A 23,623-nucleotide genomic window follows, 5' to 3' on the forward strand; every position below is an offset into this window, starting at 1 on the left:
AAAGAAAGAAAGAAAGAAAGAAAGAAAGAAAGAAAGAAAGAAAGAAATGAGAATTAAGTAAATTGGAGTATTGTGTTCAGTTCTGAGGCCCCCAGCACAAAAAGAACATTGAGCTGTTAGAGCAAGTCCAGAGAACCATGGGGATGATCAGTGTGCTGAAGCACCACTCCTATGAAGAAAGGCTAAGAGAGATGGGCTTATTTAGCATGGATAAGAGAAGTCTCTGGGGAGATCTGGTGGCAGCCTTCCAGCACATAAAGGGGGCATAAGGAAAGACAAGGAAGGCCAATTTGTCAGGGAGAGTGGTGGTAGGACAAGGGATAATGGTTTTAAACTAAAAATAAGGTAGATTTAATTTAGATCTGTGGAAGAAGTTCCTCATTTTGAGGATGCTGAGGCACTGGCACAGCTGCCCAGAGAAGCTGTGGGTGCCTCATCCCTGGAGGTGATGAAGGCCAGGTTGGATGGGCAGCTTGAGCTGGTGGAAGCTGTCCCTGCTCATGGCAGGGGGTTGGAACTGGATGCTCTTCATGGTTCCTTCCAACCCAAACCATTCTGTGATTGTATGGCTCTGGGGATCTCAAAAATGCAATGCACCCACAGTTTGCCTTAATTCAGTGCTGTTAGACAGCTGCTAATTATACCAGTGATTTTGTAGTTAATGAACGAAAAATTACTGTTGTATTGACTGCTCAGAAATAATCATCTTGGCTTTTTACTTGAAGGTTTTTAGTAGAATAATGGGTCTCATAACATATATGGCTGTTTGTTTCTTTCAATTTCCCACCTGATGCTTAGGTTTATTAGTAGAACTTCAGTTCACATTCTGCTGTGCTGGTGGCAAGTATCTACATAATGTGGAAATCTTTGTCTTTTGACTCCTATTCCAGGCTTTGGGAGAGTCCTTAGGACGGGGTGATGACCACTATGATATGGATATTATCACAAAATTCTTGAAGGTAACCCACTCTCACAGATGTGTTAAGCTGTGAGATACCTTTTACTATCATGCAGATACATTTGGTGAGCTTCCATCTGCTTGGAGAGGTAAACTTTCATTGTGCTGGAGATATTTTTGCCTTTTTGTAGTGCTTGATACTCCATTGCCTTGGTTAGTGAAGTAGTGACTGCTGTGAGACGTGGGCAAGAGCTCTTGGCAGAGGAGAGCAACCTTCTTCAAAATCTGCCTCTCCTCTTCCAAACAGCTCTGATTTTGACTTGCAGATGATAACTGAGGCAGTTGAATGCAGTTTCTTCTGTCTACCACCACTGCGTTGAAAACTCCCAAGGAGTCTCTACCTGCTCATTCTCAGAAGTTGTTCTGAGACAACTGTGTCATCTTCATACATCACTGCTCCCCTTCACCTTGGCAGCACTGATGAGTCTGTCATTGTCTCCTGGTTTTCTATGTGCACTCTTTTTTTGCTCACACTCCCACCTCCTCCTCCACAAGATTCTGTGGTAGGATAGTTTTTCCTATCCCCCTCTGCCCGTACAGCTGAAAGAGGCTTTTTGCCTCGTGGATTCAGTTTTCTCCAAGGAAATATTCCTTTTGCTGTGTTGGTTTAAACCACTGTTCCGCCTGCTTTGGCAGTGCGGGCGCTAGGTGGCACTAGGACACAGATTTGCTTGTTCCCTGTGCAGTTTCTTCTTGGAGTTTGGGCGAAGGAGCTGAATGCCAGAGAGGACTACGTGAAGCGGGGAGTGCAGGGAAAGCTGAACAGTGCCACTCAGAAGCAGACAGAGTCCTACCTGAGGCCACTCTTCAGAAAACTTCGGAAAAGGGTGAGTCACTTCTAGATGTCAGTGTCCTCTAAGGCTTATTTTAGTTGCTGCTTTCAAGGCACCCAGTTGTTAATATCCTTCCTTAAGGTAATGTTATTTCAGCTGAAGGTGAGAGGGTGAATGAGGTGGTCAGGGTTTCTTTGGCCAGAGCCCATGACTCCCAGTTTTGACCTTTTTATCTTGATCCATGAGTTCTTCTGCTTACCTACTGCTTTTCCAGGTGCTGCTTCATGTATCACCTGTTCATTGGGTTGCCAACATGATAGAAAATAGGGATTGTATTTTGCACTTTGCCACGAGCTACAAGGTGTAACCGCTTCACCTCTCTTGCTTCAGATCCTTCATCTAAATAAGGAAGATGTTTTCATTCATTGAAGTCCTGAAGCTAGGGAAGGTGCTCATCTTTGTATAAATGCTGAGTAGGGTGATTTTCCTGAGCTGCATATTCTGATGTAAAGCTGTTTGTTCTCCTTTTTTTTTTCTCTCGTAGACACTTCCTGCAGACATCAAAGAATCAATAACAGATATTATAAAATTCATGTTGCAGAGAGAATATGTGAAGGTACGTTTGTTTGCTCTCTTCCAGCGTGTTTAGGCTGGCTGGCTCCAATAAATTGAAGTTGCAAGTGAACATTTTTCCTTTTGCATCTTAAAGACAAGTAGCTGGAAATCCACCCAACATATATTCAAATAAAATGAGAACAGGCTGTTAACGGTTGGGCTTCAGACAGTGTGTGATCCACAGTTTGTCAGAAGCATTTCTGAGGTTGGTGAAACTGCAGAGCTTGCAAGCACCAGAAGGATTTCAGAGATGGTTCCATTGCAGAGGAGTAGTGAGTTGGAACCCTGATATTGAAAGGTTAAATCGCAGAATTGTAGGGGTTGGAAAGGACCTCAGAGATCACTGAGTGCAGCCCCACTGCCAACGCAGGCTCCCTACATCAGGTTGCACAGGTAGGCATCCAGGTGGGTCTTGAATGTCCCCAGAGAAGGAGTGGGATGTTGATTAATTAATTAGCTATTAGGGGAATTGAGTTACTGAATACGAGACACCGTCCCTTTCTTTGGCCATACGCATGTTAGCTGGTCTGTTAAGATCAAGATAAGTTAATGAAAAGGTTTTTGGACAAAGTCTGCTCACTTAAGGAGGCAGAAGTACTTTGGCACTTGAGATGAAAGGCAGCGTTAGCTTTTGTTTGTAGCTGCCTCAAGAAATGGAACTCAAATTGTGACAGCGTTGGCTTAAGCAACCAGTGTATGCAGAACTTCACTTTTGTGTTGCCTTTGGTCTTATAGTATTTCTTGTTGAAGTCCCAAGGACTTGGGGTAATTTGTCTAGTAAGCAAGCAAACCTGCTTTTGTGATTGAAAAAACTTCAGGTGCCCTCAGGCATGTTTAAATCACTTTAAAGTAGAACTAAACTGGGATGTATGATAGTGGGGTTTTGTTTGGGAGCTTTGTTTTTTCTTTGGCTATCATCATTATGCTGAAATTCCCTTTCCAGTGCCTTCCCAACACAGCAGTGAGTGTGCAGGAATGCAGCGTACCTCCTCAGTAAATCAGCTCTGCTGCTCTGTCTCACAGGTGCTTGGCTGTATGTAAACTTCACAGACTGATTTAGGGGAAGGCTGAGTATACATTTGGAAGCTGTCTTGTTTTGGTGTTTGTTTTTAGTGAGGCTAATGAGCCTTTTGCTTTTAAAGATCCTCATGCCATTTTCCATTTTGCTTCTGAGGAGATTTGTGTCTGGCTGCATCCTGCTGTCTCGTATGTTTGTTGTTTTTTCCGCTGTTCAGCCGACTGAACGCTCCCAGCCCCTGATTGTTTCTGCTTTCTTAGATGACATTCTTTAAAAACACGAGTTTTGAAATCAACTTGTGATAGCAGGCAAAGAGCAGAATGCAAGCTGCCTACTCAGCCTCAATTAACCCTTTTGTGACATTCTTAAAAGGGCCTTTAATTGTCTGCTCTCATACAGTGCTTCATTACAGAACCACGTGTCAGTCAGCAAACAGATATCTGACTGAGGCTGCTGAGATGCTGCCTCGTGTAGGTGAAGGCAAAGTCCTGCCCCTTCTTCAGGTTTGCTCCCAGCTCTCTTTCTGCACCCTCAGTTACTCACCTCCCAGTTTGTGCCAGTGCCAAATGTGAGGAAGCTGCACCCGCTGGTCACGCTTGTTACTTCTGATTGTGTGGTCTCTGAATGGGAGATGGTAAATGAACTCTTCATCAGTGAGCTTTCTGGCTGCTTGCTAGTAGGGGAGGAATGTCCTGCACCAAGTGGTCCTTGAAGCTGTGTTTCTGTGATTGCGTGTGTTTTTCTTCCCCTTTGTTTTCCTGGTTCTCACTCGCTATGCTGCTTTTTTAAGCTCTATCATCTGTGCCTTTCTGCCTTTCTTTGTGTTTGTCTTCCCTTCATGTTTTATTCCCTTTCTTCCTCAGGGCCCGTGTCTGCTTCAGCTCTATATTAAGAAATGGGGTCTGCTCTCTTGATGGTGAAATTGCAGATTCATTCAGTGCTGCTACTCCGTTCATAAACACTGTTATAAATGTGCTTCTTTGACCCAGTTTTGTAATGGATCTGGCTCTAAGCCTCTTTGGAAGCTGGCTGCTCTCCCTCAACACTCCCTGATTTAGTCTGTAACCAAAATAGAAAAGGTAGTGTAGGTGAGCACAGCAGAACAGCTGATGGGAGCCTGAGCAGACTGCATTGAAAACATCTGACGCCCTTTCTGTTGTTGCTAAGTGTGCCTAGCCCTGTATTTCTTCAGGCAAACGATGCCTACCTCCAGATGGCCATTGGGAACGCGCCGTGGCCCATCGGTGTCACCATGGTGGGCATCCACGCTCGAACGGGTCGTGAGAAGATTTTCTCCAAGCACGTCGCCCACGTTCTCAATGATGAAACTCAAAGGAAATACATTCAGGTAAGGCTGACTGTGGAAATCCAACCGTTTGGGTTTGGGGATTAGGGAATCTTTGAGAAATGTTAGCTTTGTAGTTGTGAGTGATGGGGTTAAAGAGTTCCAGAAGCAGTCATAGAATCATAGAATGGCCTGGGTTCAAAAGGACCACAATGATCATCCAGTTCCAACCTCCTGCTGCGTGCAGGGTTGCCAACCACCAGACCAGGCTGCCCAGAGCCACATCCAGCCTGGCCTTAAATGCCTGCAGGGATGGGGCATCCACAGCCTCCTTGGGCAACCTGTTCCAGTGCTTCACCACCCTCTGTGTGAAAAAAGTCCTCCTAATATCTAAGCTAAACCTCCCCTCCAGTTTAAAACCATTCCCCCTTGTCCTATCACTGTCCACCCTATTAAACAGCTGTTCCCCCTCATGTTTATGTGCTCCCTTCAAGTACTGGAAGGCCACAATGAGGTCTCCCTGGAGCCTTCTCTTCTCCAAGCTAAACAAGCCCAGTTCCCTCAGCCTTTCCTCACAGGAGAGGTGCTCCAGCCCTCTGATCATCTTAGTGCCCTCCTCTGGACCTGCTCCAAGAGCTCCGTGTCCTTCTTGTGCTGGGGACCCCAGGCCTGGATGCAGTACTGCAGGTGGGGCCTCACAAGAGCTGAGTAGAGGGGGACAATCACCTCCCTCTCCCTGATGGCCACCCCTTTTTTTAATGCAGCACAGAACACAGTTGGCCACCTGTGCTGCAGGCACACACTGCTGGCTCACGTCCAGACCCCCAAGTCCTTCTCCACAGGCTGCTCTCCACGAGATCTCCCCCCAGTTTGTATAAATACCTGCTCTTGGCCTTGTTGAACCTCATTGGGTTTTCAGGGGCCCACTTCACCAGCCTGTCCAGGTCCCTCTGGATGGCTTCCCTTCCTTCCAGTGTGTGGACCGCACCGCTCAGCTGCTGTCATCCACAAACCTGCTGACGGTGCACTCGATGCCATCATCTGTGTCACTGATGAAGATGTTGAGGAGCACCAGTCCAAGACTGACCCTTGAGGGACACTGCTTGTGACCAGCCTCCACCTGACACAGAACCATTGATCACATCTCTTTGGCTGCATCCAGCAGTTGTCTTAGTTTAAGTCAGAGTACAAGGTCCATGTAATAGATGGAGCTGGGCCTGCGTGCTGTTCAGTCTCATGGATTTTTTCACATCTTAGTGCTTGTGATCCTGTATTGGCACCAAGTGTGAACACACACACAGGAATTGGGTGCTTCATCTGTCCTCACATGGTGAGCTGTGTTTGCCTTCTGCCAGTTGCAGTCTCACTGACATAAGGCCCTCCTGGCTGAACCGTGAAGCCTGAGGGCAGCATTGTGGAGCTCAATGCTGTCAGGAGAGGTTTACACAAATATCTTCCTGCTGCAGCTCAGCGACTCCCACTGCAACTTCTGCAGATGTCTGCAAGCAGATGGCTTGCAAAATACAACTTCCTCCTCTGTCTTGACTTTCTTTGGGGGATACAAGAATAACCTTTGATTTCAACTATAGCTTTTAGTATCATAACTGGAGGAAATACTGTGAAGTCAGAGGGAGCTCCAGACATTTGCAGATCCAACAAATGTGATCATTCTGGTGTGAGGTGGTATGTGGATTGCATATCTCCAGAGACAGATTGCACTTGATTTATTTTATTACTTGCTTGGCATTATCTGATGGACGAAGTAGCTTATGTGTGGTGCCTTTGGATCTCTTAACCTACCTGGAAAATGCAACTTGTATGGATTTTCCCAGTTTGTTCCCTCTGTTTCGGAGAGTGCATCTATTGAAAGAAATCTTGTTCATCTTCCCTCTGCATTTTGTTTCTCTGTGAAGTAGATACACTTCTGAAGTACACAACTTACTGATGGGCCAAAACAAAGTTGGTTTTAACTATTTGTTCTTCTTGATTTTAAATACAAAGTCTTCTTTAGTTGGTCTGGTTCAAACTGGATCACGTGGAGTATTATCTCTGCTCACAGCACTGAACTCGGGATCATACACAGTGAATTTGCAACACTGACATCTCACACAATGAGTCTTTATGGTTTTAGGATATGTTTTCCAGATTCCTGCTGGCACTGAAAATATCAAAGCCTCTTCTGTCTAATTGTTTTCCTTTACAGTTGGGTGTTGAAGATCTAATGACAGGCACTTTGCTTTCTGCTGTTGTGGAGTTATAATATCATTGCCAAATTATGCTACCACCACAGCAGTTTCTCTCCTTCTTTGTTAGACCTCTGTGTGTGACTTAAAGAGAATAATGATGGTATTTCTGTCATGTTGGATTTTGACAATCAGTGTCTTGAAAGAACTGAGAAGTCCATGGTCTGCCTTTGTTTTCCTCCACTGCAGTGGGATCGAGTGTGGTAATACTATGGGAAGGGATGACACCTCTGCTCTACAGAAATGGATTGGGTTTTTTTTCTCCTCAGTCATTCAGCTTGTTTTGGTGTCAGAAATCATTTTTTGCTCTTGAGAATTACTTAACATCTCAATTTTCAGGGTTATTGTACACATGGTTTGTTGTAATGGTATTGCTTTCTGCCTTGGTGAAGAAGAGGGCTTAAAGTATTACTGTGGTTCTTCACCATGAATCTATCATCAAGAATGAAACCTATGATCTCTTCAGTTAATCCACAAACTCCTTTAATATTTGAACTCATAGAATCTTACAACCATCCAGCATAGAAAAGACTTCCAGGAACGCCACATCTGACCATCAGCCTGAACTGCAGAGTCTCACCCTACACCATGTCCCTCAGGGCCATGTCCACACATCTCTAAAACACATCCAAGGATGGAGACCTTGGGGAGCCACCTCCCCGGGCAGCCAATGCCTGACCACCCTTTCAGTGAAGGGATTCAACCAGATGTCCAGGCCTGGAGCCATTGGCCTTCTTGGCCACCTGGGCACAGTGCTGGTTGTGTGCAGCTGCTGTGAGGGGCACCCCCAGGTCCTTCTCTACTAGGCAGCTTCCCACGACTCTTCCCCAGGCCTGTATTACTGTGTGGGGTTGGTGGGAGCCAAATGCAGCATTTAGGCTTGTTGAACATATTTGTAACAATTAGCACTTCTCAGAGAGAACTGTTGATAAAATAATGGAATACCAATTGAGTAAAGAAAAGAAATGAAATAGCAGCCATTTGCTTTTAATTCTTCTCGTTAAGCTGAAAAGTAAAAATAGGCTGTGTGACAGCTGCAGTTTTATGAGAGAATTGTCTTTGTTTTGTTCATCTCTAGGGGCTGAAGAGACTGATGACCATTTGCCAGAAGCACTTCCCGACAGACCCATCGAAATGCGTGGAGTACAACGCTTTGTGAGGCTCTGGGTGACCAAGCATGCCTCACACTGTCATCTCCTGGACTCGGAGAGCACTGAGGAGATGGAGCAGTTTGTGCTTTACACCGGCAGAAACTGAGGGTGGGCTTTGCAAGAAAGCATAAAGCAGATTTCTCTCTGGCTTCCTTTGAACAAGCCCCACTTGGGTAGATTGCTTTTTCAGTCTTTACGCTGACCAGATCCCAGCTCCAGCTTTGTAAGGGTGGGGTGGCCACAACCAGGGGGCACTGGTCACTGATTGTGACCCTCACTTCTCCTTCAGTTTGCTGTTCCCAACGCTGTGCAGGCCGACCTCAACCAATCTGTTCTGCCTCGGAGCTGTAGGTGAGACTCAGAGGCCGTGTGGAGTTTGTTGGCTGCTTTCCCACTGGAGGCTGATGTGGGAAGATGGGGAAGCAGTCAAACTTCAGTCTTGTTATTTCTGTAAATAGGAAGATTTTAATGGCAAATCTTTCATGTGGTATTTGTGGGGAAAGAAGTTTATATATTTCTCAGCTGAAAAATACACCCAGTTTCAGTGGAAAGAGTTTTTTGATCTTGAGTACATCTGATTTGGCTGTTTTTTTTTTTTGTTGTATAGTGACATTATTAATATAAACCTCCTGAGCTTGGGAGAAGTTATCTTGTGGCTCTTCAGGCTTCCAAATCCTGTTTTTATACATCTGGAGAAAATTCCAGTCTGGTGGGCATTGCAGAGAACATAATCAGGGCCTCCCATGCCCAGGTACAGCATTTGTAGCAGCCACAGATCTGTTCTGCTGGGTGTTGAATTTCTTCTTGAGCTGTTGGTGCCCTCGTTGAAGGAGTTTAGAGCAGGTGTTCGCAGCGAGGTCCGATGCTGGGGCTGTGTGCTGGCTTGGCTTATCTCAAGGAGCTTCCCCAGATTCTTCTGGAGGCTCTGCATTCTGAAGGGCTGCTTCTGACTTACAGGTCCTTCAGTCTGGTGCGTCTGACCGCAGCGAAAATGTCAAGAGTTTAAACAGTTTAGAAGTAATAAAAATGAGGCTGACGAGGTCTAAGTGGAGCCTGGGGGGGCCTTTGGGAACCAGAGGGGGGTTTGTGGGGAGAAGTTGGGCAGATGTTGAGAGCGTGGAAGAGCTTCATTAACATTGGTGCCTGGGGATTTCTTCTGCAGTGTAGAGAGAGCATTTTTACAACAGAAAACATTTACAACACCGCAACTTTATCCCTTTCCCCACCCAGATGATTTCCTGAGCTGTTTCTAAATCTTTACCCTGACCTTCGTTTTGAACTCTTTAAATAATTGAGATACAGTATTGTCTTCATTTAAGAGCTGTAATTTCCCTGGAAAGCGCAGCGAGAGCCGAGGGCTGATTTGGGAGCTCTGTAACGTTGGCTTTAGTGGGAACTGGATTCCTTAGGGCAGCCATAGTAGTGTTAAATAGATTTTTTCCCTCCCGCTTTAGAGCTAATTATTAAGGAGCCATTTAATGGTACCCTGAGTACTGGTTTGAATGGGGATGAGCCTCCTGTAGGGATGTGAATTTGGGCTTGGAATGCTTTAGTCTAATCAAGCTCGAGGAATGCAATTTAAGCAGCATGCCTTCTTGCTGACAGTCCCTGAAATACAGCCGCCTTGGCTGAATGGCTCCCATGGCGGAAGAGCTTTTATCCCCTTGCAATCCATGGAATGGTGCCGCATGTGGAACCAAGAAACCCAAGTGCTTTCTCACGGCATATCTGTGTAAGAGCTTCCAGCTGCCCGGCACGTGAAAGCCAGCTTTGCTCCCCGGGGGGATCACAAGAGGAACACTGTCATGGCAACTGCTCCTCATCGCTGCTCTGAGGCTCTGTGCAGCTGGATGGCCCCAGCTCCAGCTAGCAGACCGTGCTCCAATCCTTCATAACGCCTTTTATCAAAGAGAAGTGTAAGGACGAGTGGGTGTGGTGCAGCTGTGCAACTGTTGGACAGGTTTTGTGGGGATGGCGTGTTTCACTTCAGAGATTCTGACTTTTCCCCCTGGACTTGTGCAGATGTTTATTTCTGATAACTGCTGTGTTTGCCAGGTGCAATCCAATGTCTTGGGGTGAAGTCGTGCATTCACCATAGAAATGTCAGGAGTGCTTTTAGGACTTCAGTCTAGGACCCAGTGCAGTAGGACCCAGCAGCTCCTGGTTGCAGTGCAGCTCCCTGCCCCTCCATGGCCTGGCTGATACCACTTTCTTGTTCCTGCTTGGTTTTGTGCCTGGCGGTGGCGATGTGCCTTTAATTCCTTGGTTGCTCTTGGTCTGTGCTGCTAGAAAGGCTCTTTGGATAGTGCATGTGGGATCAGTTAGGTTATTAGGGGCATTTGTGGGGACAAGTTGGGCAGATGTTGAGAGCGTGGAAGAGTTTATATAGGATATTATATAGGATATTAGGAAACATTTCTTCTCAGAAAGAGTGGTGAGGTATTGGCACAGACTGCGTGGGGGGTGGTGGGGTCACCGTCCCTGGGGGCGTTCAGGAAGCAGGCAGATGTGGCACTGAGGGCTGTGGCTGGTGGGCACGGTGGGATGGGCTGATGGGCGGGCTGGTGGTCTTTTCCAACCTTGATGATTCTAATTTGACTGCAAAATGAGGTTCTGTAACGCTGGTTGCCATTCAGTCTATGGTAGATCCAGTCAACCAAAGATGAGCTCGGTTGAGATAGAGACAATTTCTGATGTTGCTGGCAGTGGTGACAGAGCTACGTGTGAGTTGCTTGACCCGCGTCCTGCTGGCACGGTGTGAGCTGTCAGCATCACCGCTCTTGTCTGCGTCCCTGCTGGGAAGCACCACCAGGGGGGGGAGATACAGAGGCACCGACGCCATGAAACTCCTGAGCTGCTGCTCTGCCTTGGAGGAGAGCAGCGGGCTGCGCCAGCTCCTGCAGTAACACCACACTGATCCCCAGAGCCAGGATGATATCAGACATTTAGCACTGCCATGCCCTGCCCCAACCCAACAGACGTTTGCTACAGAAGATTGTCTCCAGCGAATGATGCTGGATGAGGGTCGGCTGCTTTCCCAGCTCAACCCGCTCAGCTGAGGTCTCCCTGTGACACGGAGGGGTTTTGGTGGTAAGGAGCTTCCCAGACAGACACTGCAGGGTCCTGTGCAACGAGAGGAGGTGGGAAGAAGGGGAAGGCACCGTGCTGGGAAGTGGTGGGGCCTGCATGGAGAGCCTGTGCGGGTTGGGAAGTGCCTGGCATCGCTGCTGTCCCCGGCACACAGCAATGGCTGTTGCAGTGCACTGCAGAAGGCAAAGCCCTCTCACTCAGAGAACCCAGCAGAGCAGCAGCAGAGCCTTCTGTGCCCGGCCCAGCCTGCAGGCAGCACTGTGCCCTCAGGGTCTGTGAGGGGCTGTTTCTGGGCAAGGCTCAGCGCTCCCTGCAGCGCCACTGCTCAGCATGGAAGGGATTCCTTGGGTTGAAGAGACCATGGCGAGGTTTCATTTTGAAAATGCTTTAATAAGGAAGTGTTGACAACACCGTTTTGCAAAATGTAAAGGTAACTATACAAATTCTTAATACAAAAAGAATAAATTAAAAGCAGATCTTTTTTAATTCTGCAACTTTTTCTACAACATACATATCTTTTCCTTGATTACAGTTTAACAGAATCCAGTAAAATCATTTTACATGCTCTAAAGTCAATTTCAGGAGAGACCTAATTATTTTTTTTTTTCCTTCTTTTTTCTTTTTCTTAAACTAGAGAGTCCGTTTTACACAACTGGTAATAAAACTATTGACATTAATATATATGTAAAACTTTACATCTAGGTAACTAAGCAGTAACTGGTCATCTGATAGCACCTGAATGGGGATCGGCTACGCCTGGAACTAAAACTAATACAGAGTGAAAACAAATGGGACTGATTCAACATTTCCAACACTCGACTGCATCTCACAGCGTTTAAAAAGAAACCCTGCCCACAGCAGAGCGCGGCGCGGGGCCGAGCCACACTGCTGCCCATCCAGAGGGACCTGCAGACGGGGAGACTGAGAACGCAACGGTGGCTTCATGGCAGATGGAGCCTCGAAAAACAAAAAAGGAAGGGAGGGCTGACGTCGGTAGTCAAGTGCTCGTATAGAATAGCTAGGTATGCACCCCTCCGTGTTATACTTCACTATGTTAATCTCATATGATTAACACTGTATGTACATTTGTGTTTAATTGAATTGAGCTAAACAGTAAAACCTGTTTTACTTAATCTGTCTTTACTACCAGACTGGCTGCTCACGTGTGCCTTGATTGCAGAACAGAAAAGCAGAACACAAAGCAAAACCCAATCCGTTTCTCAAAAGCTCTTTCTCGACTCGAGCCTGTTTGCAATTCAGGCTGACTTGGTTTTTTCTTCCCCTAATTTCAGGGCTGCCACCTTTGAACCTTTGCTGCAAAACTGCAGATCTTGTCTTGGAGGAATTACTGTTCCTGTAGTGCCCAGAGGCCCCGTAGTGCCGCTGTTGTTGAATTCTTTTTAATTAAAGGTACACAGAAAAAGAATAATTAAAAAACAAAACAAAACAACCAACCCGAAGCCACTTAGCAGGGAAATTAAAAAGAAAACAGACAGTTGCTCAGAGCCCCTAAAAAAATCCATGGGCTAATTTGCTGCTGCTTAATTTGGTCCTTATTTAATTCTTTCACTTTAGCTACGGAATCTTAGCAGCGCAGGTCAGTAATCAGTGCTTATCTCCCATCCACCTAAAAATCCAATTAGGAGTTTAAGCCAATTCCCATGCTAACAAGCCCAAAGCACAGAGAGAAGTGTGTCAGAGCAGCCCTGCCATTGATGCCAGGCAGCAGAACTGCAGGCGTGGGCCCAGGGCTGAAGCAAACATCCCAATGCACACTGGGGAAAGGAATCGGCACGAATGGCTCGCATTCATTTTTAGAAACCCCACCATCTTTCCAAGTCTAATTACGAAGAGCCCATTCTCTTTTAAAGCCTGGAATGCAGTTTTCCAGCAATCCTGATGCTGAAAGGTGTGGCAGCCCCCAAGTCACGGCGTTTCGTTTTGGACGTTTTGCCCTACTCGGTCTGGTAGACGCTGTTGTTATTCTTGGAACACGCACACACTCACACTTTTCTTTTGTTTTCAACTAAAGCTAACTTCAGTTTCTGCTTTTCACTAAGTAACCCCTCCAGCCGTTTCTGTAATGCCTTTCCCATAGGAAATCATCATTTGCACGCGCAAACGGGGGCCGGCCGGGCGCCTCCCCCATCTAGTGGCAATAAAAACAGCATAGCACCGCAGTGAAGACTAGACGTGCCAGCTTCAACATCCACCGAGATTGTGCACTTGTTCGTTACAAAAGTGTCTTTGAGGCCTCTGAAAGTTCCATGGCTTGACATGTATAAAGCATTGCTCAAAGGTAAGTGTAAACTTGCAGCTCCTTCCACGACTCCCCCGTCCAATTCCTTGTGGTGTCAGTAGGCAGCTCTGCTCACGCTGAACGCCTCGCTCGGTCACTTCTCTTTCTTGTGGTTGCTTTCCATGTGAAATTTTGCTTCGTCTGCTGCTTGCTAAACCCAAGCTGCTCCCATGCTTCCTGACAGACCGGTTCTCCCAGCCAGCGGTGCGCTGGTGACGAGCCCTTTGCTACACTGGTGCTAACCAAGGTGAGATAATTGGAACAGATATGTTAATGCAGCTTCACCGTGTCAATTAGATTGTGATGTGCTTTCCCTTTGATTTGATGTTAACATTTTTGCAGAGACAGGTTAGAATTCATTGGCTGTATCTGCTTGTGGAAAGGTTTTTGGACAATTCTTATCTTCCTCAGAGTTTGAGAAAACCAACAGCACAACCCTAAGCTCTGTGTGCTGGTACGCAGCTTTGCCAGCCACGGAGCTGCTGTGAGGAACAGTTCTTGCCTCTGCTGTAGATAATCCTTTGTACCTCGTTTGTCCAGTCTGATAGTAGCTTGTAGATGCTGTGACACCAACCCAGACCTCCAGAGTGTCTTCAGTGCGTGGGGCTCTGTTCAGATGGGCTCGAAGCAAAGAAGGAAATGCTGTTTTGCAGGAGGTGGTTGTGTCTGTCATTAAACAAGAGATGTTCTTGTAGCGAGAACTCGCTGAACAAACTCATCCCATTGACACTGGTTGGGTGATTTTGGCAGCACTGATCTGACTGCGAGACTCTTAGATGTATTTGAAGTGAGAGGATTTTGCTTTTTTTGTGTGTGTGTGTATTTTTTCATGAAAGAACTGCTTTCAAGAGTAATTCTCAGCCTCTGTCCCAATTTGTATCGCCCCCCCCCCCCCCCCCCCCCCATTAAATTAATACTCCGTTGGATCAGATTGCAGATCATGGAAATCTGACTGCCGTTACATGCCACAGAACAGCAAGATCTGATGTAAGCCTGGACAGGCTCCCGTCGTTTGAAAGGAAAAAACTCATTTTTTCCATTGCCAGCTGCTGAGATGGCTGCTCACACGCGTGCCTTGACCGCAGCCGCCGTGCCACAGGCTCTGCAGGGACGTGTGCTGGGCTGGCGATGGGACGCGCTGCCATCCTGCACGGTGGTGGTGGACGTCTCAGGGCCAATGCTCTGTAATGTCATCTGGAATTGCATCGTGAGAAAAGTGCTTAGAGTTGAAGCTGGTGCTGGGTGACAGTGCATCTGGGTAAGGCAAATGAGAGGCAGTGAGGTGATCTCAGAATGGCATTGATGTGATTAATTTGAGGTCAGGGGTTCACACTAGAGTCCCAGGCTTGGCTTTTTCCTGTCCATACCACTGGACATCTGCTAATTCTGGATAGAGGGGAGAATCCAGGAAACAGCTATCATTGTAAGTCCTGCAGGAGAAAGGAAACTTTTGTTAGGGCAATGAGAACTGCTGGAGAGTTCAATCATGGGCACAAAACATCATTTTATGAACAGTCCCATTCCCTGCAGCAACCTGGAGACAGACAGAAGGCTGAGCATTTTGAGGAGGCCCTCCATGAAGCACATCTGAAGAGCTCCTGGCCATAACACCCAGTGAGAAGGGGGAGGGTCAGGGTGCCCTCCTGCAGCACCTCACGGACAGTCCTTGGGATTTCTGCTCTGGCAGAGGCTCTGCATCACCAGCAGTGCCAGAGCAACGGGGCTGTCTGGAGCTGAGGCAGCAAAACCTGGTGATGTGTGAGAGGGTGTCAAGTATGCTATGGAAAGGACCATGTTTTGTCATATGCAGCCTGGTCTTGGGGTGCCTCCCTTGACAAGCTACAGTTTCTTTTGCTGCCTGGCTTTTTGTTTGCTTGCACAGAGGAGATGAGGGACGTGATGGGAATTTGCCATTTATCTTAGGGCTCAGGCCAGGGTCAGCCCCTGGCTCAGTTTCTACCGAGCTCCTTGCGAGAAGAAAACACTGAGGTCAGAACCTTGTTGAGATTTTGAAAAATGGCTGCTATATCTGCATAACAGCATTCAGAATTGATCTCCCTCTCAAGCTTTGATCTGAACCAACTTCCAAATCTCAGATTGTTTGGAGGCCAGAAGCAGGAAATGCACTTTGCTTCCTGTGGGATTCTCTCTCCCTGCCCCCTCTCCCCACCTCGCAGGACTGAGCTCACACTGATGCAGCCCAGCAGTTCCTGCCTCCTCTCTCCCGTTTTCCACCTGGTTTCCTTGGGACTGATGTCTGGGAGGAACCTAAGCAAGGCCATGACCCGGCTGCACATTAAAGAGCCTTTTGTTTCCCAGCTCTCTGCTGGACTACAGAGGTTTACGGGTTATCTCCAGAGAGCAGGGCTTGAAATACTCAACAGATGCCAGCTGTGAATGGCTGTGGATTCAAATGAGAGTGTCAGACGGTGACTGCAGTTTAATTAAAACAGAACAATTCTAAGGGTTTTTTGTTCCCTCCACCCTTCCCCCTCTGCCTTCTCACAGGAACTGGGCCAGGGTTGCTCCTCTCTCCGTGAAGCCTCGCTGCTGCAGACAGCCTGCACGGCTCTGCAGCACGGATGAAGGAGCAAGGGGCACTCGGTGCCGTGGCTGTAGCACTGCTGGAGCTCTGCCCAGCTCCCCGAGGTCCCCACCCACCCGTGCTCATCTCCCCACAGCACTCTGCCCACGCTGCTTTGACACATCCCAGCCACGAACGTGTCCCTGCTCTCTGTGCCTGTTCAGCCTCTGCAGGAACGCTCACAGCAGTGGCTGGCCCCAGGCCCACTCGTGCGGAGGAAGGAGTCCTGTTTCACTGGGGAAAGCACAACAGCCACAAACGTGCTGAAAAGGCACAGACAGGGCTCCGAGCTGCTATTCCAAGGACTGAAAGAAGCCTTGTTGCCAAACAGGCACACAATTACACAGCTGCTCCTCGGGGACGGTGGGATGCCGCATTGTGTTCGTGGAACATGGACTATAGGGCAGAAGGATGAAAGAACAAAACATCCCCTTACTATACCTCTATTCATCAGTACTTTGGTGGGTTGGAGACTGAGACTCATCCATAGTGGGTGAGTTGTCTGTTGCTTCTCTGAACAAAGGAGAGCAAAAAAGGAGGAAAGAGGAGAGAGGAAATGTTAAAGAAAAGAAATGACACAGACATTGTTATGAGCTTATTAATCCAGTGGGGAAACAAGTTGATGAATCATCTTCAGAACAAGAGTTAGTGGCACAGAAACATGTCAGGGACAACTGTAAATCTTTTCCTTCACAATGGGAGGGAACAACCTGTTCCTGTGGTGGGGGAGTTTGTGTTTTGCTTCTGATGGCAAACTTCGTCCACCTCTACCATATTTATACATGTGCTTGGGACTGTGCTCAGGCATGAAACAAGTACTGATTTGTCTCCAGTTCCTTCTGCACTGGTTGTTGGTACACAAACTAAGTTATAAATCTAAAGAACTTCACACTCACCAGCTAAGAATTTGCCTTGATGGTGTTTTGCTATGAGAGACAGGGAGCAGAAGTTATCCCAACTAAGAAATGTTGGGATTTTGGAAGCAGACTCCTCAGCTGGCTGCTAACCACTTTTACTCCTGATTATCATAGAGATATTCAGAGGATATAGGATTGGGTTGGAGGCAGACACAAAGATTTGAGTCTCGATTAAAACCCTTACTAGTGGAAATTTCAGCATGCAGTCACTACAGCTGCCATTTTGCCAATCTTATGATCCCTTGACTTTCTGTGAAATGGACCCTGAAAAATACTGAAGCTGGAGGCAAACACAAACACCATGTGAGGCTGGATGTCAAATGTGCGAATTTAAAATTCAAAGAAGGCATAAGAGGTTTGTGGTTACAGCTCCCCTCATCTCCATTTCAAAGTGCACTCACAGACGGTGCTGGAGTACAACCAGAGGTCAAATTTGGTCATAGGTGACCAAAGAAATTAAAGAGGATGAGATTTTCCAGTGGCTGCACAGTGAAATGTTTACAGAGTTAACTCTCCTAGTCCCTGCTCACAGCTCAGGGGATTCTATCTGTTCTCTTATTCCAGGGCTGATGGGATTTCGAGGACGTTAGCTGGAAACTTTCTAGCGGTGTTCACCAAACCCAACTTAATTGTAAAAATCTGGGGCGCGCTGAGTTAGATGGGATCTGGAAGTGATCTTTATTTCGTGTGACAGGGTAGAATTACAGAAGATTGCTAGAGAACACTCAGGAGAGCTTGCAAAAGGCTTTTTGTTTGCTCCTTGAATTCCTGGCCTCACAAGGAGGTGCGCCCAAGAACCCAATTACTGGATTTACATGAGTAATGGCTACCTGCACCTAACGACTCACTCATGCTTTGGTGAAGCACACTAAGTTAGTGGTAGCTGAAAAAAGTTGCACTTCATAGTCATTAGGTCACATTACTGGGGAAAACCTTGTAGTAAAATGTGGTTGCTGCACACACGAATATGGTAGGCACCTAATGCTGCCATGACAACAGAGATCTTAGGCTGGACAGCCAGCATGTTTGCTAAAAGAAAGACCAGCTGTTTTGACTGATAGAAAGCTGGAGGAAGGAGATGGTGCCCAAGCGGGAAGAACCTGCAAGGCTTCTTCCACTGCCCATCCAGCATGGCTTGGGAGCAGTGCTGCTGGGTGCAGGTGGCACTGCTGAGCTCGGTCAGCCCTAAGCGACCAACTGGTGGAAGCTGGACACACCTGGTGCAAGCGTGGGCTACTGAGCACCTGCAAAACGTTCCCTGTACCTGTGCTCTCCCTTTGCCTGTGTGCTGGGAGGTTTTTCCTGAGGCTAGCAAGCTTTCAGCTTCCTGCACTGAATGAGATGAATCCTCTCACCCAATTCCCATGACACTCACCCAGTCTGCCATGCAAGAATGTGGTGGGGACTGCCCGGTGGCGTGGCTGCAAGTTCACTCGATGGTGTTGAACTCCTCTGGCTGTGAGGTAAGGCAGCTGAAAAACAATGAAAGGGTGGAGAAAAAGAGCTGGTGAGGTGAGGGCACAAGGGCTAGGGTGGTTCAGACCATCGGCTGATCAGACCAGCAGAAACATGTCCAGCTGTGAGTAAGCACGGCCAGGGAGTCAGAACTCATCCAGCTTGAGTATGGCGTAGGAGCAGCCTGCCTGGTACTGGTCCTGCTGTGTGTCATGGGCTGCATCGATCTTCAACTCTGTGGGAATGCTGTTTCAGCCCTGTCTGGGAGATTCAGCATCTCTCCCAGCATGAGAGTTGACTGATTTTGCTCCTGTCACCACTATCTGGACAGCAGAACATGGCTGTATATCTTCATGACCTCAGGCCTTGTCCTGCTGCCAGGGGTGTGAGAGCACAGGAGATGCTCCATTTCCTGAGGAGGCAGGGCTGGTAGACTGGCAAGAGCCTGGACAGGTACACTGCTTCATGTGCAAAGGAGGAAGACAGCTCTAGAGATTACAAAAGCTAACACTACCTCACTGTGCAGTTGTAATAAGGTGAAGTTTGGCTTTGCTGACCCTAGTGGTATGGGCCCAAAGGAAGGCTTATCTGACTTTCATGAAGCAAGAAGCAAGACAGACTAAAAATCCAACACTGGCTGTGGTTCTCAGGGGGGCTCCTCACTGAGGGTCTGGCAAAGATATCCAACTCACCCATCTTTCTTTCTCCTCAAGTCCATGCAGTATTCACTCTCCAAATTTAATACCTGCCCAGAAGTGCAATCCTCTTTAAAGGACAGCATGAAGTCCAGTAGATATGTGTCGACTACAGACAATTAGCTAAACGATAGATGTTTCTACCTGGCATCCCCTTCTGTGCTGTTCATTTTTTTAGCTGCTGCCAAATGGCACTTGAAGAGAAAAACAAATTTTAATCTGTTCCCTGCAGCTGACAGTCCCCTGGGTCAGTATCCTCCCATAGTTTTAACTGGGACTGACTGGGAATGCAAAGCCAGCCCGTGCTGCTGGATGGTCACAGCAAGCCATGGGTGCTGCCCAGGCATCCCATTTAGATTCGAAGACCCCCTGGGTGTGAGAACAGACTGAATGGCAGTGTCTTGCCCCCCTGAACTCCCTCACTATGCTTTCTAGATTTCCAAACTGAATTAGTATGCCTCTCAAACCAAAGCAAAACAAAGCCTGAGCATTCATGTATTTCTTGTTGCTGGCAGGAACAGAAAGGCTTATTAATTAAAGGAGGGAAGACTACTTCTCATATTGAGACACAGAATGGTATCAGCAGTTGCCTGATTGTGTCCTGCTGTACATCTAGGCCTTCTACAAGCACAACACGTAAATCACCCTCTTATCAGGCAGCTGTGAGCATTGGTGCACTCAAGGCTATGAGGCCTATGAGGCCTTAACTACAGGCCTGTCAGCCTGACCTCGGTGCCAGGGAAGGTTATGGAGCAGATCGTCTTGAGGGAGATCATGCGGCATGTGCAGGGTGACCGGGGGATCAGGCCTAGCCAGCATGGGTTCATGAAGGGCAGGTCCTGTTTGACCAACCTGATCTCCTTCTATGATCTAGTGACCCATCTGGTGGATGAAGGAAAGGCTGTTGATGTGGTCTACCTAGACTTCAGCAAAGCCTTTGACACTGTCTCCCACAGCATTCTCCTGCAGAAGCTGGCAGCCAGAGGCTTGGATGGGTACACTCTTGGCTGGGTAAGGAGCTGGCTGGAGGGCCGGGCACAGAGAGTGGTGGTGAATGGAGTCAAATCCAGCTGGCGACCGGTCGTGAGTGGTGTTCCGCAGGGGTCGGTGCTGGGGCCTGTCCTCTTCAATATCTTTATTGATGACCTCGATGAGGGCATCGAGTGCACCCTCAGTAAATTCGCAGATGACACCAAATTGGCTGGAAGTGTGGATCTGCCTGGGGGTAGCGAGGCCCTACAGAGGGATCTGGACAGGCTGGAGAGCTGGGCTGAAGCCAATAGGATGAGTTTCAACAAGGCCAAATGCCGGGTCCTGCACTTCGGCCACAACAACCCCAGGCGACGCTACAGGCTTGGGGCGGTGTGGCTGGAGGACTGCGTAGAGGAAATGGACCTGGGGGTATTGATTGATGCTCGGCTGAACATGAGCCGACAGTGTGCCCAGGTGGCCAAGAAGGCCAATGGCATCCTGGCTTGCATCAGAAACAGTGTTGCAAGCAGGAGCAGAGAGGTGATTGTTCCCCTATATTCAGCACTCGTGAGGCCGCACCTCGAGTACTGTGTCCAGTTTTGAGCCCCTCACTGCAAGAAAGATATTGAGGCCCTGGAACGTGTTCAAAGAAGGGCAACAAAGCTGGTGAGGGGTCTGGAACACAGGCCATATGAGGAGAGGCTGAAGGAGCTGGGAATGCTCAGCCTGGAGAAGAGGAGGCTCAGGGGAGACCTTATTGCTCTCTATAACTTCCTGAAGGGAGGTTGTAGTGAGCTGGGGGTCGGCCTCTTCTCTCGTGTCATTAGTGATAGGACCAGGGGGAATGGTTTCAAGCTACGGCAGGGGAGATTCAGGCTGGACATGAGGAAGTATTACTTTTCAGAAAGGGTGGTCAGGCACTGGAATGGACTGCCCAGGGAGGTGGTGGAATCACCGACCCTGGGGGTGTTCAAGGAAAGACTGGATGTTGCGTTGAGGGACATGGTTTAGTAGGAGCTATTGGGAATAGGTGAACGGTTGGACTGGGTGATCTTTTAGGTCTTTTCCAACCTTAGTGATTCTATGATTCTATGATTCTATGATTCTAGGTACTTGGGCAGTGGCTTAAGGCATAAGAAAGGAAGGGAAAAATGGCACAGATTCTGATTAAGCAGCTCTCCATCTCCACTGGGCTGGGTTCATGTTTTTAGCATGCCCTTGATACCTACAGATTGGACTGTCCAATGGTGACTGATGGCCAGTAACTATTTCACCTTGGTCTGTTTTGTAACTGTTCAGGTTAATTTATTTGGCTGCTTTCTTACTGTTGAATATTAACAGCACAGAGATGTACAAAGCTCTACATGACGGATATATTACTGCACAAACTCAAGCACTGAATCTCAGAATATTATCAGCACAGTTACTGGAGTTGCATGGGAAAGCCACGTATCAGCAGTGCAAAGAGATGTCATCATGCAAACATTTCTGCAGGGCTGGGACACTGTCCCCACTGAACTCTTAACCTTCCTCGTGCCTTTAATGTTTCACCATGGGCACACATTCTCCTGGATGGCACCGAGGCCCTGTGTGCTCCATCGGTCCCCTCGCTGTTCTTACTAAAAGTGATTACACTGTGGTTTCTCCGAGTTCGACCAAAAACCCACCGCACGCTGAGGAAAGGCTCAGTAAAGGCATGGCTTTGGGTTCCTCCCTGTCTTCCAGGCCTGGCATGAAAATGGGCTGCACAAAACCCCTGGCCCCCCAGCCCCTCACCCCCTCACCCAGGACGGGCTCTCACCTGATGTTGCTTTACACATCTGAGGCATTCTCGTGACCCTGCTGTGCGCCACAAAGGTGCTTTGAGAAGATGTGCTGTACTGGGAGCTGCTGTCCGAGGAAGTGGAGCTCGTGTGCGAGAGGCGGCTGTGCTCCTTGTGGGAGGCTGTGGACCGCTGGTACCAGAGCCGCAGCTCATCTGACACGGCAGTCCTACCCGAGCCCTTCTCGTGGCCCTCCCTGCCCAGAGATGGAGTCCTTATGATTTGGGAGCGGGAGGGGGTGAGCCGAACAGAATCCGCTTCGTCCCCATGCCAGTTCTCCTTAAACATCCCCCCCGCCGTGTAGGAGTTGGAGGTTTTGAATTGTGCTTTCACGCTGTAGTGTCCCTCCTGGTCGTTCTCCAGGCTGCGCACCACCACGGGTGTGGAGCTGCCCTCGATGTAGAGGGGATACTCTTTGATCCTGTACTGGGAAGAGGGTTGGCTCTGGCTGTGCAGGTAGACCCGGTGGTGCCCTGTTCCGTTCCTCGCAGCCAGGTTGGGCATGCTCCCTGAATTGGAAGAGACCAGGTTGCCTGCTGATTTGTGCCTTTGCCTCTGCCGCTCTCTGGCTTTCGATGGGGAGTCCTCTGCCAGGGTGGAGTAGTTGGGGTTCATCTGAGCAGGGTAGTAATGCTCAGAGCTGGAATGGCTGGTGCAGGATGAGCAGTCGTCCATGGGGTCAGAGCCGTTACTGCTACGAGTCCTTGGGGTGTAGAAATCAGGGCTCCCTGTCTCATTTTCTGAGCCGAGGAGCTTGCCTTGTGACTCCAAACTGGAGCTCCGGTGTCTAAAGTGCTGAGCTAAGCTGTGCAGTCTGGTCGGACTGATGTCTACTGACCTGCAGGTGCCAGGAAAACATTCAAGTTGGTAAGTCACAAGGACAACGCACTTCTCCCTTTTCTGCACACATTTTTGGTCTCACTGGAAAGGGAATTTGGGGGCAGCTCTTCTGGTTCTACATGGGGCTGCTGGCTGCAGAGCAACCTGTTTCCCTGCTGTTGGGTTTGGGACAGTTAGGTCCAAGTCTGGCTCCTATCCATTCTCCTTGCTGGTAGTATTCAATCTACAAGCTCAATTCTTCTGTGACTTGCCAGGATGGGAAGGATCCAGCATGAAGGACAAAAACTGGTGAGCTCATGGCGGAGGCATGGCAGAGCTGTTTGGACCAGCACCATCCTGGTACTACCAGGTTCACTTTGCTGCAGCTCTGCAAATCCCATCGCCTCAGTGGTGGGATTCCCTTGCAAGTGGCATGTGAATCCCCTGCACAGGTACAATTCGACTTGTACCTTTTCTGAAATTAGTGGCAGAGATAGAAGGACAGACTGCCCATATCTAGCCCGAAACACAGTGACTCTACCCTTTGAAAATGCCACCTTTGTGAAGCAGCTATGTTTTACTGGGGCCCAGCCATGGGTTACATGTGTAATACAGTCAGTGGGTGACAGCTGTTGAGGCATCCACCTGGAATCACAAATTTACAAGGCTTGATTCATGGCCAAGCCTGGGTGGTCTCTGTTCATCCCAGCTGCTGGGAGAGCTTCAGCCATCCGTTCAAGCAGCAGGAACACTGCCCTGTGAGGAGTTACAACACCCGAATGACAGATGGCCAAGGCTGGGGCATGCAGCAGACCTAGCAATGGTTGTTGCACACACCCAAACAGCCCCTAGCTGGTCAAGGTCTTCTCAAGCACGGTGCCGGGCTTGTTTCTCATGCAGCTTAGCTCCAGCCTTAGCACTGTGCT

At 48.3% G+C, this 23,623-nt stretch overlaps 2 protein-coding genes across 7 annotated transcripts in view; one reads left to right on the top strand and one right to left on the bottom strand.

The window, feature by feature from the left end:
- Positions 1-8,594, top strand: part of PRPF18 (pre-mRNA processing factor 18) — a 17,308-nt gene extending 8,714 nt beyond the window's left edge. For both annotated transcript variants that reach the window (XM_042872494.1, XM_042872495.1), the window contains 5 exons: positions 891-959; positions 1,645-1,785; positions 2,276-2,347; positions 4,557-4,712; positions 7,971-8,594. In XM_042872494.1, coding sequence (XP_042728428.1) covers positions 891-959; positions 1,645-1,785; positions 2,276-2,347; positions 4,557-4,712; positions 7,971-8,051 — 519 coding nt within the window. In that variant the 3' untranslated portion in view covers positions 8,052-8,594. The remainder of the gene's footprint in view (positions 1-890; positions 960-1,644; positions 1,786-2,275; positions 2,348-4,556; positions 4,713-7,970) is intronic.
- Positions 8,595-11,502: 2,908 nt separating this feature from the next.
- The window catches only part of FRMD4A (FERM domain containing 4A), a 206,992-nt gene continuing 194,871 nt past the window's right edge, over positions 11,503-23,623 (bottom strand). For 4 of the 5 annotated variants that reach the window (XM_042872845.1, XM_042872844.1, XM_042872846.1 and 1 more), the window contains 3 exons: positions 21,857-22,716; positions 18,309-18,405; positions 11,503-14,862 (listed from right to left, as the gene is read on the bottom strand). In XM_042872845.1, coding sequence (XP_042728779.1) covers positions 14,760-14,862; positions 18,309-18,405; positions 21,857-22,716 — 1,060 coding nt within the window. In that variant the 3' untranslated portion in view covers positions 11,503-14,759. Of the gene's footprint in view, positions 14,863-16,095; positions 16,530-18,308; positions 18,406-21,856; positions 22,717-23,623 lie in introns of those variants that run through there. The other variant, XM_042872849.1, reaches the window with a different exon arrangement.

The sequence above is a fragment of the Lagopus leucura genome, unplaced genomic scaffold, assembly GCF_019238085.1.
Source record: "Lagopus leucura isolate 7727_CA_CO unplaced genomic scaffold, USGS_WTPT01 Super-Scaffold_100008, whole genome shotgun sequence".
Lineage (NCBI taxonomy): Eukaryota > Metazoa > Chordata > Aves > Galliformes > Phasianidae > Lagopus > Lagopus leucura.